This window comes from Phoenix dactylifera, chromosome 14 (assembly GCF_051530095.1).
Source record: "Phoenix dactylifera cultivar Ajwa chromosome 14, Ajwa_hap1_PhDact_Kaust_v1.1, whole genome shotgun sequence".
Taxonomy (NCBI): domain Eukaryota; kingdom Viridiplantae; phylum Streptophyta; class Magnoliopsida; order Arecales; family Arecaceae; genus Phoenix; species Phoenix dactylifera.
In genome coordinates, this window is record NC_143203.1 from 26,794,627 (window position 1) to 26,811,556 (window position 16,930).

Sequence of the window (16,930 nt, forward strand, 5' to 3'; positions counted from 1 at the left end):
TGCTGTCCCATTCACTTCATGTTTCAGTGCCCTGATTTGTATTCATCTTTGGGTTTCTTTTTTATGCCCGCTGAATTAAAGTCACACAAATGTTAGATGCCATTGCACGGATCTTACTTGCCTTTGGAAGTTGGAAGCTCGAGGTGAGTAAAATGTGTTGCTTCTGGCTCAGGGCGTTTATCCCGAGCAGCTTGGGTATTAGTTCTGCTGAGCCCAGAGATAGGAAGAACCGGACAAGACTCGTTTGGATACTGGTCTGCCCGTTTTAACTGTTAATCAATCCCTTATGAATAGGTTTTGCGCGGAATTTCATTCTAAGCTTCAATATTTATCAGGCTTTTATTTTTTTAAAGAAAATGGGCAATATGCCGTGGATTGTTGTTCTTGATATCGCCAAATATCACGATAATATAGCAAGCCTATCATCATGCTTCAACTATTGTCCTGGTGGTTGAATTCTTTTGAGCTATATCTGGTCAGGGGATTCCCGGGACGCCCTTTTAATATCAACCTCTACAGGCAAGCAGGGACGTTTTGCATGACCTTAGAGGCTTGTTACCTTCTTTTTTTAAAAAAAAATTTTGGGGCTCAGTTAAGAGGCTTGTTACATGAAATGAACCCTTTAAGCACCAAATCCACATTTCAGCACAGGTAGTTCAATGACTTGCTAGCATTTCTTTTCTCTCTGTGGGCTATTTCTAGAACTATGAAGGCATTAAATTGCCTTATCCTTGATTCCATTCTCTTACCATATTAAGCATTAGAATGCATTGAATCAAGCCCTTTCCTAACTATATAATTAGACATCAGAATGCATTAAATCAGGCCTTGTCCTAATCTTTTTTCCAACATATATTTTTAACATATTTTTTTGGAGTCGTTTCTACAAAATATCCTGGCATATCTACAAGTATTTCCAAGGACAATCTGCATGACCTTGGAGGCTTTGTCACATTTTGCGCCTATTTCACCAGAGCTACCTCAATGACTTGCTAGATTTCTTTCCTCTCTCTTTGTGGGCTATTTCAAAAACCATGAAAGCATTAAATTGCCCTTCCTTGATTCCGTTCTCCAACGGCATACGTAGAAATTACGAAGTACTAAATCAAGCCTCGTCCTAATCCTATTCCCCAACAACATAAATGCCCACCCTGCAAAGGGCGCATTTAAAAATACGAAAAGTAACCACTGGGCCGCCGGAACGTGGCGGAGACGTAGCGCACTCGAGGGCATTTTCGTCATTCTCCCAATATCTCGAGGACTCTTTTAGACGCTCTCCTCCCCTCTCCTCCGTCGCGTCTTTGGTCACCAACTCAACCGTAAACCCCCCTCCCCCTACCTAAGTCCCAGCTCCTATTTGATCTTCGGTTCTCTTCTCCAAACATTAACCCTAACCCTAGCTCGAGCCATGAAGATTTCTCTCCTGCCTGCGGTGATCCGGGAGATGCTCCTCCACCGGCGGCCAGTGCTCCGGTACGCGGCCACGTGGACGGCCGTCCTGACGGCCACGGTGGCGGTGACGTCGTTCGCGCCGGAGATCGCGTTCGTGCGGGCGTTGTCGCCGGAGTCGGGCTTCGCGCAGCGGTGCCGGGCCGGCGCCGTTAGGGTTCCAGTGGAGGGGCCGGCTGGGGAGGTGGTGTGCGTGCCGGCGCAGCTCTTCGGGCGGTCGAAGGTGGACCTCTTCGTGCCCCCGCTGTTCGCGGGCCTGGTGGTTTGGGGCTCCGCCTTGTTCGTCCGGGCCGTCGGGCTGTGGGAGAGCGTGGAGGAGGCGATCGGGTGAATGGTGATTTCTGACCGTTGATTCCTGCGGGAGACCGAGAGACACCGAGAATTTGTCGTATCCTTCGGGCCGAATTTCGGGCGCATAAGTACATGCAACTTCCTGAGCCCCTGTATAATTCCTTTCACAGTGCCGTTGGATATGGGATTTGTAAAAATAATGGCCGTTCGATTAATGGGCCCTCTTGTGAATTGCTGCATCATACAATGATTCGATTATAATGTTGTTTGCTGAAAAAATTAAACTAGCCGTCGATCTAGATCGATTAGGAGATAGGATTCACTGTTTGTCTCAGTAAAAGAGCTTCAAATTTCAAATAGAACGACATATAACGAAGTAATAAAGCAATTACGGGCATAATAACTTATATTGAGAAACTAATAAATGATGAACCGATTACATGAAAGAAATATAATTGAGTGCGAAGAAAAGATTCTCCGGGATGGAATGGTTGTCAAGTAAGAGAATAAAGATACAAGAAGTCATCCATTCTTCTGGAGAATTCATCGTAATTTTAGATGGTAATCAATTAGAGAATGTGTTGGGGCGCAGCAACATGGTCCTGGTCTTTCTTTTACACTTGAAAACCACAATGACTCACTTTTGAAGAACCAACTCTGAACTGTATCGGCATCTCTAATAACCAAACTTGGCTCATGGAATCCTTTATGGGTACGTGCTCATCATATGTCTAGCTGCTTCGTTGCGTGTCCGATTCTGGTGCTCGACCGGTTCCTGCATGTTCTAGTTGATACGCACTTGCATGGATAAGGCTTGAAATGGGTTAAGCCTTGTAATTGAATTATGTCCGATGAATGCCATGCGGCTAATAAAATCTAGATAATTGCAGTTTTAGGTTACAATTTCAGCATCAGCAGAAAAAAATCCTGTACTACAAATCAGGGGAGGATGTAACATAAAAGATGTGATTCAGAGGGAATTCTATGGCAGTCAAATTGGTAGTCGGCCGGAACCCCTGATGTAATGTAAGACTTTGTTGGCCAGATTCATGAGTTAGGAAAATGGGCCGTTGGAGGGACTACATATGTTCAAAATTAGTTGGGCTAGCTAGAATTGATTGGGCTTACAAGTTAGGAAAATGGGCCGATCGTACTTTTATAGTGTAAATTATAAAAGCAAAATCTGTCCTCTCAATTCTAGCACATCATAGTTTGTCCATTCCTTTTGATCTGCTGCTTTTGAATGAGATTAACTCCATCCTTCCCACTAAGGCTGTATTTGGCTCTTAACAAACAAAACCTGTTTTTTTTGTTATTAGTTGTGTCTTAGTGCGACCAACTCATATCATGCGCCATCTAATTTATTCTTTGTTTCTCAATCTTTTTGATCAAGACAATTTGTTTGTACTCTTCAGTTACATGGTATCCCCGTGCTGCTTGTTTCGACGGCTATGGATCAGCCGGCTAAAGAACAAAGAAACTTGATTATTTATGTTGTTGAGTCCTCAAAATTAAGAGAAAAGGCCAGCATCTCTCCAGCAATCAAAGCTATTATATTAAGCACATATATCCTAAAACTTGACCTTGCAAACGGAAATTGGCAGAGCTAGGTGCACCCGCACAATAAAGAAAGAATCTAACAATGAACTCATTGGAGAGAGAAAAGGATTTAAATTTGCAGAAGCCCACTTGGGCGCAGCATTCCTCACTTTTCATTTCCGCACTCCTTTTTTTAAGCACCGCCCGAAGCTAAATTCTTTTCGTCCAACCATGCTTGCGGCGGTTCCGACCGAACACCACGTTGGATCTCCACTTCCTTTTGCTCCTACCAGTGGTGATGAGGTGGCCGTCGGTTACATGCCTCCAGCCTCCACCCGTCCCCCGACTCCCGGGTGCAAAAAACCGGACGCATTCCCCCCTGGCTCGCAGGAAACGCCCGACCCCTTTATATCAGCCAGCCATCCAACCCTCCGAGAAAGGGGAAACCAAGCAGAGGCCACCCGCTCCATCCTCCACCGGATTTCCTCACCTCCATCCGGAACGACCCCCGAAATCTCTCCATCTAGTTTTCTTCCCTTCCTTTTCTCTACTCGATTCGATTATCGTTTAGATTTCTTTCGTTAGAAAGATCGATCGATCGATCGATCTTGGCCGGAGATGGCCGCGGCCACGGCCTCGCGGCGGCTTCGCGAGCTCCAGTCCCAGGCAGGGAACAAGACGTGCGTGGACTGCGCCCAGAAGAACCCGCAGTGGGCCTCCGTCTCCTACGGCGTCTTCATGTGCCTCGAGTGCTCCGGCAAGCACCGCGGCCTCGGCGTCCACATCAGCTTCGTCCGCTCCGTCACCATGGACTCTTGGTCCGAGATCCAGCTCAAGAAGATGGAGGCCGGAGGCAACGACCGCCTCAACGCCTTCCTCGCCCAGTACGGCGTTCCCAAGGACACCGACATCGTCGCCAAGTACAGCACCAAGGCCGCCGCCGTCTACCGCGATCGTATCCAGGCCCTCGCTGAGGGCCGCCCCTGGCAGGACCCCCCTGTCGTCAAAGAAACCCTATCCCTCTCCACTGCCGGCGGGGCTGCTGGGGCCCGAAAACCACCGCTGGGGCAGACCGGCGGCAAGACCGGCAACTCGGTGACTCATGGGGGCTGGGATAGCTGGGACAATGACGGCTTCCGGTCGTCGTCCGATATCAGGCGGCACCAGTCGGTCGGCGATCTCAGGGGAGGGAGCGGCGGCGGCGGCGGCAGAGGGGGGAGAGATGTTCCTTCGAGGTCCAGGTCCACGGAGGATATGTACATGAGGTCTCAGCTGGAGGCCTCGGCGGCGAACAAGGAGAGCTTCTTCGCGAGGAAGATTGCAGAGAATGAGGCTCGGCCCGATGCGATCCCGCCGTCTCAGGGAGGGAAGTACGTGGGATTCGGGTCAACCCTGCCGCCACGGAGCACTTCCCAGAGAGACATGTTCTCCCTTGTTTCTCAGGTGACAGTTTGCATGCCTTTCTTTTCGTTTCTTTTTTTTTTTCCCAGTTGCTTTTGGGCATCATAAAGGCTTTATTTGCTCTCTGAATTGCTATTTCTATGTCGTTATAGGTAGAATTATTATTATACTGTAATTTATTTTAGAAAACATTTCGTCGTGTCACCCTGTGACCATGAACAACAGTATAAAGAGGTTCTTGAGTGTATGACTTCAATCGAATAGCTCAATTGTAGTTCCCTCAAAATTCGATACTACTAGAAAATCAAGGGCACTCAAGAAATGTTTGTGCCAATTCAATCTGCATGCCTGAGAATAAGAATCAACCAATAATTTCTACAGCTCAATGTTTTAAACTTACATAGTACTTGAGGGAGATGCTTAATTCAAAGTCAACAAGGAGGATGCGTTTTAGATTAGGATCCAGTCTATGTAGCTAATCCAGAAGAGTTGGTGTGGAAGTTTTGTCAACACCGATTACACTATTCATTCTAAGGTTTATCTTGTCACTGCAGTATATGTCACATGATTATTGATGATTCTGGAAGTCGAATATCATGTGACAAGAGCGCAATGAAAACCAAGCCTACCCAACTAAAGTGTAACCCCATGCATATTGACTTTCTTGGCCCAAATAAGACAATGAGGAAATAAGCATATTTTTTGTTGAATTCTTCTCAGGTTTCTCCTTTAGTGAATGTAATGTTGAGGCAAACAAACTGCCGAATGCCAAGTTGGCAGCTTTCTCTATGATGCTCAACAAAGGTGGGACATTTGATTCTGGAAACACGAACTGTTAGCAAAGCAATTTTACATGAGCTGGATGTAGAATCTACCCTCTGATTGCCACCCATTGTGCAATCAGCATCATACATTGCATCATATAGACCTTAGACTTAGTCCAGCCCCAGTACAAATTTGCAATATAGCATGCACATCTTCTTTGAATGATGAGTGAAACTAGCAACTAGTAAGGGGCTATATTCAACTTAAATGAAAGAGAATACTTGGAATATGTTCGTTGATGGTCGAGCAAAGAACATGGTCATTGTAAATTATCCTTTGTCTTATCTTGTTTAGATGCCATGCTAGATGATTGGGCAAGTGCTTTCCAAAAAGAGTTTTAGTGTAACCAGGGTGCAGTAAAAAAAATGCATATGCACAGAGTGACTGGTGTTTTTTTGATGGTTGGGCAGTTTGCTCTCTCAGATGCCTTAAATGCAAAATTGGAACTCACAGAACAAGTGATGTGGGATCTATTTGTAGTGTAATGCATTGCTTGCTTCTTCTTTGAGATATCAGGGATGTTCAACTCAGATCTTTTGGACATACAAATGTATTTTTGGCCATTTAGACCAAGATAAAATAAGTCTGTAACTGTATTATTTCTTCAAGGTCTGGTTTTTCTCTTCTTAATTATTATTATGGCTTGTTTGTTGTGGATTATGGTTCCTTGAATGACTATGGTGAAAAAAAGCAAAGAAATGGAAAATATCATGTCATTCTCTAATTGCTTTTGGTGGTGGGGTCTTTGGTAATCAATTTTATGATTGTAGGGGAAAAAAAAGGAGAACGGTTGGCTAGAGCTCGTTGGCGTCATTTTTTCCCAGGAGTGGTTGCTTTTTAGTAGTTCTTTTGTTGATTGGCATAATTGTTCACTGGCAATCCTGTTCTTGAATCCCTCGTCAGAATTTACAGTTACCATATGAATCTTTTTTTAGAACTTTGATCACCTTTCTGAACCATCTGACTCTTTCAGCTGAGCATGGAGCCTGTGATAGAGTTGTTATGTACTCTTAATGTGATCCTGTTGCATCTCTTTTTATATTATTTTATCATTTTATTAGAAAATCCGATTGCTTTATTCTTCATTAACATGTCTTCATCTAGGAGAAAAAGTAATGCTATGTTTTGTCAAACTGCTGATTTTCATTCATGAAGCTTTCTGGATTTCTTCCTTTTAAAACATTAGTAAGCATTCTTGTTGGCATTCTTGAACCAGTGAATTATGTGTTTACTTATTTTCAGTGGGATAATTTTCCTTGTTTTTTGCTTTTATAGGGTCTCGGTCGACTGTCCCTGGTTGCAGCTTCTGCTGCTAATGTTGTCCAAGCTGGCACAAAGGAGCTGACTTCCAAGGTACTACTTGTTTGTTGTTATTAAATATTTCTCCGTAAGTAAATAGTTCTAAAATAGTTCTAAATTGGTTAACTTTAATGTCTGAGGGTTTTTATTTATTTTCCATGTTGATGTGCATTATTTGGTGGACTAGTCATATAAGAATGACTGACATGACCATGTTGTAGTCCTTTCCAATATGAAAAAGATGAAGGATCTCAAAAGCCTCTCATTTTCTACTTTCTGTTATCTATACAATATGTTATAACTCTTTAAATCAGAACTAATCTGAAAAAAGAGATGATATTAGGAGTTTCATGTTCCTTCAATCTCTGCATTGTCTTCTCTAGTCAATAACAAAGTCCTGCTGGCAACATGCTTCTCTTATCAAGAAGATAAGACTTGTATACCAGCTTTGCCCAACCTGATAATTTGGCTACGCAAGTTTGACATGCTAAGATCTGGCAGTGTTTTAAATTGCGGTGCATGTGACCGCCTATGCTAATTAGGTCCCTTGACCTCACCGTATGGTCTTTATATGGCTATTATATGTGACCATGTTACATGTTAGCCGAAAAGGCAGTTCATTAGCATTATACGGCCATATATGTGGTTTTATTAGCATGGTTCTGCTGTATATATAGCCTACTCGGCATTTTGGAGCCACATATACAGCTCACTCTTGTATGAGTCCATGTGCATGAAGTGGGTCGGAGCATGGTTAGGTTTGATAAGGGTTTTAGGTTACCTTGGGCACTTAATATGTTAATTACGTTATGATTATTGTTATTAGGTATTAAATACGAAATGACAAGCACTAATTGTAAGTTTTTATTAATAATAATATTGAATTACTTATCCAAAATTTTATTAGTGTTTATTCTCGTTTTTATTATATGATTATATTTTATTTATCTTTAATTAGTAAAAAATATTAACTATATATGTATCCATATATGCAGCCCGCATTCCGTATCTGCACTATGTATCTTTTGCCGTTTGCATGCCACATCCACGTTTTGGGTAAATTCTGTATAATTATCGGTCGAACCTTTCTAGTATATAAATATAAATGGAGATTCTCTGCTACAGGTGCGGGAGGGAGGCTATGATTCTAGGATGAATGAAACAGTGAATATGGTTGCCACAAAAACTACTGAAGTTGGACAGAGAACATGGGGAATTATGAAAGGAGTCATGGAAATGGCATCGCAGAAGGTGGATGCATACGCAAAGGAAGGGATGGGCTGGAATGGGGATGATTGGCAGCGAAATGAGAACGAGAGAAATGGATACTATAATCAGTTGGGACGGGAAAAAGCTTGGCAGGGTTGGGATTCTCCTGGTGCTCCTTCTGGTGGAGGCTCCTGGAATGATTGGGATGCAAGAGACAAGAAGGAAGAGCATGGGAAGGGGGCCCAAAGTCGAGATGGCTGGGCTGGGTGGGACGATGTGAAAGATGATTGCTACGAGAATTATCACCACAGCTCGTCAAACAAGGCCATTAATCAGAATTTAAAATCTAATTCTACTTCTACATGGGCAGACGATGGCTTCCTCAAATGAAAGGGCGGTTTGTTTCGTAGTTTCTTTTATCTTGGTATGTATTACAAATGGAAAGAAGAGACATGTTCTTAATGCAGTTAACCTTTTTTCACTGCAGGAATACGTATTATCAAGTATATCTCTTTGGCAAACAATGATCTGAAGATTTTCTCTGCTATTTGACTTTTTCGTGTTTGTAACAGAACGATATTTATTTATGTTCCAGCTTTCCATATACTTGTTTTTTTAGTACATTAAAAATTGGTTCAATGAAAAGGAGCAATTATTGCTTTTATATTTTATTTGCTGATTTCTATATATGTATTTATTCTAGATTGGTGTGGTAAATCTGATTTACCAAAATTAAGGCATGATTAATTACAAGCACAGCAGCTATTGCTTCTAAGTTTGTGACTGTTGACAAGCACCAGCATGCTTGCCCCAAAAAAAAAAAGAACATTGGTTGGGTAGGCAATTACTTGTACCTATTCCATATTTGCCTCAGGGCGTTGGGCGAAGTGGGTAGAGTTTTGGATGGAGTAGATAGAGTTAGATAGATTAGATGGGTTGTATTGGATAAATCTATGACAGTATTTTTTTGGCATGCAAATTAATTTTTTTTAATCTCAAGGAGGAGATTTATGAATGCTTATATATATTCGGATTGAATTTTATTATTACTCATATCCATTCAGGATCTACCATGAGTCGGGTAAGCCTGTTCTATTAGGGTTAGGTGGGTAAGCCTGTTCTATTAGGGTTAGGTCGGATATTCGATAAAGTGGAGTAAGTTGCTACCCGCGGGATAAGCTCTAGTATGATGGGATATAAGACATACTGTTCTCTGCTACTATTTTTCTGAGTGAAGTTCTCCGCTACCATTATTGTGATTTTATATATATATATATATATATATAGATATATATATATATATGTATGTATGTATGTATGTATGTATGTGGAGAGAGAGATCTAGAGAGAGAGAGAGAGAGAGACAGAGGTCTTCTAATGTTTCAATATTTATTGTATACAGGCTAAGCGTATAGACGTAGCTTTGAAACATGCTCCCATATTTTACGACAGTCAACGGAGAGGACCAACCAACAATAACGTACGAACATAACGTCACACGGTGCTGCAAATGGCCAGACCTGGAGGGCTCCTCCTTTCTCCATCCACGGTCCCGGGAAGTGGCATCGGGATCGAGTGGAGGATGCTGTGTTGTTGAACCACAAGCACAGAGGAGACCAGGCCATGCCCTTGCGACGCCAGGATATTCCCAATTGGCCCCAGCTCGGCGTGCTCGGCCCACCAGCCTCTGAGTCCCGCGGCTGCCGCCTGGGAAGAACTCCGGCCCCTCCCCACCACAACCAGCTCGTAGTCCCCACTTCTCCCAATGCTCAACACGCTTTCCATCGCATCCTCTGCTCTCCTCTCCTCATATGTTGCATAACCGTCGCTCCTCCGGATCTCTGCCACAGCTTCCTCGTCCAATTCCTGCTCATCAAAGCGTACACTTAACTAATAAGAAGCTGCTTATTTTTTCCCCGACATTTATTTGGAGAGTGCTGTCATTCACTCCCAAGTCCCAGCAGGAGTTCGAACAAATAAACTTTTCAGAATAGCAGTTTAACAACCGGGCTTTTAACGCGTCGCTTGCTAGATAAAAAGCTGCTTAATGGAAACCATGGAAGTAGAACATTACCTCCTCTTCCTCCTCGGAAGCAACGGATCTTCCTGCTGATTGCGGTTGCTCGTCAATATCTCCACGCTTCAAGAATCTGATCACTGCAAGACTGACACCCGGGCTGCCCCTCATCATGGTCGCTGCTAGGAGTGCCTCCCTGTCGTCGGGCCCCCCGAAGAACACCACACAAATCCCACGGGCCGTCTTCGTCGGCCCGGCAAACCCGCGGTCCACAAGAAGGCCCACCGAGCACGGCGCATGGGCCAATACCCTTTGGTTGACACCTCCCCAGGCCTCCCCCAGGTCCTCTATCTCCACCCCTCCCTCAGCTCCCCCACGCTTGTGGAAGGGCAGGATCACTAGTCCTACCCTCTTGTCCTCCGCCACATGGCACACATCCTCATCCATGGTGGCCAATGCCGAGATTGCCGTCATACGCCGGATCTTAACATGGCCCAGTTTCTCGTATAGTTCGAAGGCACCCATGACCGTGACCCGGCCCAGATCGCTGCAGGTCTCCATCCGGCGCGAGTGGTGGGCCGGCCTCCCGTTCTTGCGGGCACGAAGAGCCGTGAAGATGGAGGACGGGCGCTCGGTGAGCTCGACGAGGTGCATGACGTAGAGCTTTAGGCGAGCCTTCTCGGCCCCTCGAATTGTCTCGATGAGGTTTATGATGGAAGGGGCGTTGGCTGGGCTGTGGAGGCAGGCTAGGATCCGGAGGTACTTGTTGCGTTTGCCTGATGACGAGGGGGAGGAGAATGATGGCGACTCGGATGGGAACCTGCTGTTATAGCGGGCCGTGGGCTTGTAGATGGCCATGACGGTTGGGGTGGTGATGAAGGTCGTGAAGAGCGCCATGAGAACCAGAATCGTAAACGTCTCATCGTTCAGTACCTATATATAGCAACGGCAACACCAACAGAGAAACAAAACAAAACAAAAAAAAAAAAATCAACATCAGGATTTATAAAGGCTGATATGATGGTCATTTGGTTGTTTATCTTTATGATGGTCATCAACCTCCAAGACATTGGGAAACAGGCATTACGAAAGCTAGTTATCTCTGATATCGTTATGTGAAGACACTACTAGACTCGGAAAAGCTTGAATTGCTAGAAAATATATCAACAATATTGCAGAGAAACGCAATGCAATGTTAGCGCTGCAAATAGTGGAAGGAAAATGTCTCACGTACCTTCTTCTCCTTGCCGATGTTCAAAACGATGAGCTCCACCAGTCCCTTGGTCCCCATCAACACCCCGAGGGTCGCCGCCTCCCTCGCCGGGATCTTGCTCGACACCGCCACCACGAAGGTCCCCGCGATCTTCCCGACACATGCGATCGTGATGACGAGCACGAGGAGCCCCCATGCCTGCGCTCCTCTGATCTTGGCCACGTCCGTCTTGAGCCCGCTGGACGCGAAGTAGAGCGGCAGCAGCAGCCCCGACACGAAGTCCTCGATCCTTTCCAACAGCTTTCCCGCGAACTCCCCCTCCTTGGGTATCGTCAGCCCGAAAACGAACGCTCCGAAGATGGAATGGATGCCGATTAGATCGGTAGCGAAACCCGACACCAAAACCCCGGCGAGCGTCAAACAGATACAAGCCTCCTCGACCGCCCGGTTCGACCGGCGGGCGATCCAGGCCATGACCGGCCGGACCGCGGTCATCATGAAGACGACGAAGAGGGAGCTGGAGAGGATGATCCAGAGGGAGACGAGAGGGGTTCCGGCGCGGCCGGCACCGCCGTCGCCGGAGAGGGCCACGGCAAGGGCGAGGAGGATCCATGCGACGACGTCGTTGAAGGCGGCGGCGGCCATGGCGGTCTCGCCGACACCGGTGGTGAGGAGCTTCAGCTCAGCGAGGATACGGGCGAGGACGGGGAAGGCGGTGATGGAGAGGGCGACGCCGACGAAGACGAGGAACGGGTAGAAGCCGATGTCGTTGGAGGAGGGGAAAAGGGTGGTGCGGCGGAGGAGGAGGACAACGCCGATGCTGGAGAGGAAGGGGAGGAGGATGCCGACGGCGGCGATTGCGAAGGCGCGGCGGCCGCTGCGGCGGATGGAATGGAGATCGAGCTCAAGGCCGACGAGGAAGAGGAAGAAGAGGAGGCCGACGCTGGAGATGGTGTCCAGAATCGGGGAGCTCCAGGACGGGAAGATGGCGCGCAAGTAGGCTTTCCAACGGCCGAGCGCAGAGGGTCCCAAAACGATCCCGCCCTTCAAACCGAGAGAGAGAGAGAAGACAGAGGAAGGTAAAGATTTTGTTCCAGTCTTCTTGTTTACTTAAATTATGTTGTTTTGTCTCCTTTATAAATTACAATTGTGACAGGGATCGATGACAAGGGTTAAAGGCCACGACCCCCAATTAGACTGTCAGTAGTGACACTAGAGCTCCGCTCATTCTCACAGCACGTGCCGTCATGCACGCATGCTATAACCACAACTAACCAGTGACAGATTAGCGTGAGAGATTTCACACTGTTGCTTTTTATTGTCTTTTTGAGGAAGCAAGGATATTAGGTGGCTCATATTATATGAGAGATATTTCAAAACCTTAGCTCAACAAGTACGTGAGCAATTAGTTAAGTATGGCTACCGATCAATTAGTCTAAACACAGAATCGATCCACCCAGCGGCTAGGTAAGATTTGAACCTAGATATCAGAAAAAAAAAAACACTGATCTAAGCTTGATCCGGGGCAAGGATGGATTAGGATGTCTTAACAGGCCTTGTCGGCCCAAATGGGTAACCCCTCTCACATGGTCGAGGTTATGGTCGGGAAATAAACGAACAGGCCCCCTTTCAGGTTTACGAGACAGAGCCTACTCGGTGAATAAGTTGGGCCGCTGCTAGTGTGATTCTCGGCCAGGCCCATCGACACTTCTAGGCCCACACGGTACGGGGGAGAGGAACAGATGCAAGCATGCAACCAGAGCTACTTGTGAAAGGAAGGAGAGCAGAGTACATACCACGATCTCGGCCACCACCTTTGGCTGGCGTAAGGGCTTGAAGAGGAAGGCGAGAGCGCGGCTGAGGACGAGGATCAGCGTAGTCTGTATGATGAGCAGTGGAAGAGCATACTTGAGCGGATTCTCGCCCTGCCACGCACCGTCTGATGAGATTTTGACGGTGGTCATGTTGGTTACCGTGGCCATCGTTTGGCGATGATGCAGGGAGTCTGGGATAGCTTGTGCGCCTCAAAGAGGAAAGGCTGGGGCTTGTTATATAGACATGGAAGCAAAGGTTTGCATAAAGCTTTGGAGAAAAAGTTGAAAGGAATATAGTCTGCTTGTGTCATGGCTTCATGGGTTGTGGATCCCAATTCAGTTATATTTTGTTGCCTGTCAACTTCCTAAAATCCCGATTTGATATGATAGGAGAAGGAAATGTCCAGTTGGAAATATCTAGTGCGTTGGCTTCTCATAACAAAATATAAAATATATAAATAAATCTACCTCATTCTATCACCTTAAACTTTTGAAACAAGTGGTGATTTTAATATGGTATGAGAGCAGAGGTCTAGAGTTCACGTCCTCAAACATGAGGTTGGTTTGCTATTTTATCATTCATTTTATTCTTGAATTGAATCAAATCATTATACCAACTCTATGTCGAAATAAAGGTAGAATAGCAAGAACAACATCAACAATGTTAGTCTTGCTTGTCACACAATAGAACTTGAAATTCCAGCTTCTCAATTTATTCCCCCTATCTGGTCACAAGCGCATCTTTCTTGCAAACACAAGTGGCTTATCTTGATGCATATTCCATGAAACTAAGTGGAGTTTTCTCCTTTTCTGGTCACTTGATAGGTTTTATCAATCAGCAAAGAGGATGCTCCTTTTTACTTGAAAAAAAATGTTAAAAGAAAATTTTCAGCCTTTCTGAAAATACTCATGCGACCAACTTGCTGGCCGAGCATGAGGTGCAGGGAGGTGCCACATTTCTTTGGTGGTGTTTTCCTTTCGGTTACCTGGGACGATGGCATGCTCATGGGTATTCTGTCAGGATTTATAAAATTGAATTCCTTATTTGCAGTATGTTTTATACTGATAAGCTCTAGAAAATCAAAAAGGGATCTTTTCTCGGAGTGGAGCCCCTTGAGCGAAGTGAAAGGACCAAAGGGATGAGATCCCTCCAGCCAGATTAGCCAGGGGTACAGCCGGACTAACTTGATTATTATAAGGCACCAGTTCGAGTCTAAATTGACATAGAACCTTAAAAGATAAGAGCAATTGTACTCTATGATCTCTAGTCTTCTATAGTAAAATTTTTGCATGGTCTATGTCTATGAATGTAGGTCAATAGACCAAACCATATAAATATTGTGTGCTCTTATTATTTTCTTATTTTTTTTCTTATTTCATTATTCTTTCTGCCTACCACACGATATGCTTTGCTTGGACATGCAAGCACTAAGTTCCAAATCATATTAAAATTTTTATAAATATTTGTTTGGTCCCATATAACTCCGAGCCCTAGGACCTTATCTCGATTCAGCTCAAAAATTAGCTAACAGTTACTCAGAAGTAGTTTTTCTGATTTGCCATGCTACTTAGATAACTCTTGACAGCTAGCTCTGCCAAGATCTGGCATTTAGATTTAGATTCCACTTCTTTGACATAGCCATCCAAGTATTGCCATCAGTTGTTATCCAAACTTACGCGAGCGCATGCATTTGGAAATGCCACCAAGAAAAACAAGGCACAGTTGTGTAAGCTGTGACACTGCAAGATACTGTACCTTTCCAGTGTGGCAATTTTCAGACATATGTCTGTTTTGGTGAAAGACTGATGTCTTTTGAATGGAGAGATCAAAGAAACCAAAGGAATTACGCCTCCTATGCTAGAATCTCAGCAGAATCAGATCCAGACCATTTTTTCTATTGTGCGGAGGGTTCTTCCATGATGCTGATATCCTAGACCAAGGACCAGGCAACCACCACTTCTCTACCTTCTTCAGTTTTAACATTTTAGTGGAGGTTGGTTTCCGAATTATAGCTACTTCGGGAGGGATTAGAACGAGTCTGAAGTGTAGAAGATAAACAGCACAAAGAACTGATCAAGAAAGGTGTATTCTTGATGATGAATAATGGAGAAATGAGGCTAGGAGCCTAGGATGTTATTACTTGAAAATAGACTCAAATTTCATTGATTCAAGTGCGTTTATTGAAGTTACAAAGCTGAAAAATTTATAAGCAAATTTCCATTTGAATTTACACTTATTAATGACACAACTTTCTAAGAGACAAGAACCAAGTTCCTAGAACATATTCAAAGTAATAATAAATTCTTCCCAAGAAACGAAGTTCATGAAACAGAAAATTCATGAACCACAGAAACCAAAGAGACAAAACATAAATTCTTCCCAAGCAACGAAATTTATGAATCAGAAAATTTATAACCCACAAAAACCAAAGAGACAACATTAACTAACCTCGGAAACCAAAAAGACAAAACTATAAGTCAAAGAAACAAAACATATGTCTAGCTTACAATTTCTAACATAAAGTAGATCTTCCTTTTTCTTTTTCCAGGGAATCTGCAGCTTTCTTGGCATTTCCATGCTTATTCTCTCGTTCCATACCCAACAAATGGGAACATCAGCTGAGAACAAGAAATGAAGCAGTTGCAATGCCATGATAAAGACCAAATATTACCTTCGTCTTTTCTCCAAGATAGCTTAAATTTGCAATGCCAAAGATTGCACAGTTGGAGACAGTAGCTTGACAAGAGTAAATGCTGAAGGGAGATAAGAAATAAAACCTACAGGAACAAAAAGACTTCAATCTGTCATAGGGAAGCAAGATCAGTTTGGGTACAAAGATTACCAATTGTTAGAAACAGGATGTCAAATAGTTGATGAACAATCTTGTATCAGCAGAGCTTTTCTAACCATAGAGAACTGATCTTCTTCCACTTCTTGGAAATCAATCATTTTCCTTTCTTTTGTTTCCTCAGATGATTCTAAATCCAGAAACGATTTTTCAGTCAGTTTATGTTAGTGCTACTCCATCCAGTAACGGCCATCAACATGGCTGCTGAGGCTGACCACACCAGTTTTGGACTTCCATAATTCCATGAAACAATTGCATACTGGCAAAGGCTCTATCTACTGCTTCTGCTGAAGCATAAGCCATCTGCATCCACTGATGTAAGGAATCATAAGCCTTAACACCACTTGCATACATGAATTCAGTAGCATGGCAAGACAATATGTCAAAAAAATAAAGCCAATTTGTGGAACATAATATATGATTCCGCTACCAGATAACCATCTATTCTAGGTTACTTGGAAATCCTACTGTTTGACATGCCATCACTGGCTCAGCCACACACTGTAGATAAGATCATGATGAATCAATCCATAGAATGTATTTGCACCACTTAGCAACAAAAGTTGCTATTCTAGCAGCCACGCGGAGAAATCTTGACACCCGGCACCCGAAGAGGCAAAAAGAGCTACACAAATTTATCAAGCAAGACTTTAGGTGAGTGACACAGGCAATGACTCCAATCAGAGATTAGAGGAAGGCTGTAAGGACGAGTGGATCCAGAGTCACGCCACGGCGGGTGTTGAGCATTTCCTTTTGCATTATATTTATGGCCTATTGTGGGACTATGACCCTATTTGAAGGAGCTTTTGGAGGGCTAAAAAGCACTTTCTGGCCTTCTAAAAGCACTTTTGGATGAAAAAGTGTGTTTGGTAAAAATTTCGAGAAGCTGTTTTAGTTTTTTAAGAAAGCTAACATAGCTTTTTGGGAGAAGCTCCATTTTGGAGCTTTTCGAAAAAACTATTTTGAGCTTTGTCGGAAAGCTATTTTTTTACCAAAATATCCATAATAAAATATAATAATTAAA

The 16,930-nt window shown here is 44.2% G+C and overlaps 3 protein-coding genes across 4 annotated transcripts; 2 read left to right on the plus strand and 1 right to left on the minus strand.

The window, feature by feature from the left end:
* Positions 1–141: 141 nt before the first annotated feature.
* Positions 142–1,979, plus strand: LOC103696631 (uncharacterized). Its single transcript, XM_008778319.5, has one exon. The coding sequence runs from the start codon at positions 1,409–1,411 to the stop codon at positions 1,778–1,780; it is 372 nt and encodes a 123-aa protein (XP_008776541.1). The 5' UTR covers positions 142–1,408; the 3' UTR covers positions 1,781–1,979.
* A 225-nt stretch (positions 1,980–2,204) lies between these two features.
* LOC103696641 (putative ADP-ribosylation factor GTPase-activating protein AGD6) lies at positions 2,205–8,684 on the plus strand. 2 transcript variants are annotated; one of them, XM_039132460.2, is made up of 4 exons: positions 2,205–4,722; positions 6,781–6,858; positions 7,930–8,410; positions 8,501–8,684. In XM_039132460.2, exons 1-3 carry the CDS (start codon positions 3,898–3,900, stop codon positions 8,401–8,403), a joined length of 1,377 nt encoding a protein of 458 aa, XP_038988388.1. In that variant the 5' UTR covers positions 2,205–3,897; the 3' UTR covers positions 8,404–8,410; positions 8,501–8,684. The 2 variants fall into 2 exon arrangements, with proteins under 2 accessions (XP_038988388.1, XP_038988387.1); XM_039132459.2 differs by having other exon boundaries at positions 7,930–8,684.
* Positions 8,685–9,383: 699 nt separating this feature from the next.
* On the minus strand, positions 9,384–13,608 carry LOC103696649 (cation/H(+) antiporter 20-like). Its single transcript, XM_026801128.3, has 4 exons — positions 13,040–13,608; positions 11,265–12,287; positions 10,088–10,963; positions 9,384–9,879 (listed from the first exon to the last, which is right to left on the minus strand). The coding sequence occupies exons 1-4, from the start codon at positions 13,223–13,225 to the stop codon at positions 9,508–9,510; spliced, it is 2,457 nt and encodes an 818-aa protein (XP_026656929.3). The 5' UTR covers positions 13,226–13,608; the 3' UTR covers positions 9,384–9,507.
* Positions 13,609–16,930: the final 3,322 nt, after the last annotated feature.

Coding starts and splice junctions, on each gene's coding strand:
- LOC103696649 (XM_026801128.3), bottom strand. CDS start 13,225: ATGGCCACGGTAACCAACATGACCACCGTCAAAATCTCATCAGACGGT. Junction 12,288..13,039: donor AGGTGGTGGCCGAGATCGTG/GTATGTACTCTG, acceptor CTCGGTTTGAAG/GGCGGGATCGTTTTGGGACC. Junction 9,880..10,087: donor CTTCCGAGGAGGAAGAGGAG/GTAATGTTCTAC, acceptor TTTGATGAGCAG/GAATTGGACGAGGAAGCTGT.
- LOC103696641 (XM_039132459.2), top strand. CDS start 3,898: ATGGCCGCGGCCACGGCCTCGCGGCGGCTTCGCGAGCTCCAGTCCCAG. Junction 4,723..6,780: donor TGTTCTCCCTTGTTTCTCAG/GTGACAGTTTGC, acceptor TTGCTTTTATAG/GGTCTCGGTCGACTGTCCCT. Junction 6,859..7,929: donor CAAAGGAGCTGACTTCCAAG/GTACTACTTGTT, acceptor TCTCTGCTACAG/GTGCGGGAGGGAGGCTATGA.
- LOC103696631 (XM_008778319.5), top strand. CDS start 1,409: ATGAAGATTTCTCTCCTGCCTGCGGTGATCCGGGAGATGCTCCTCCAC.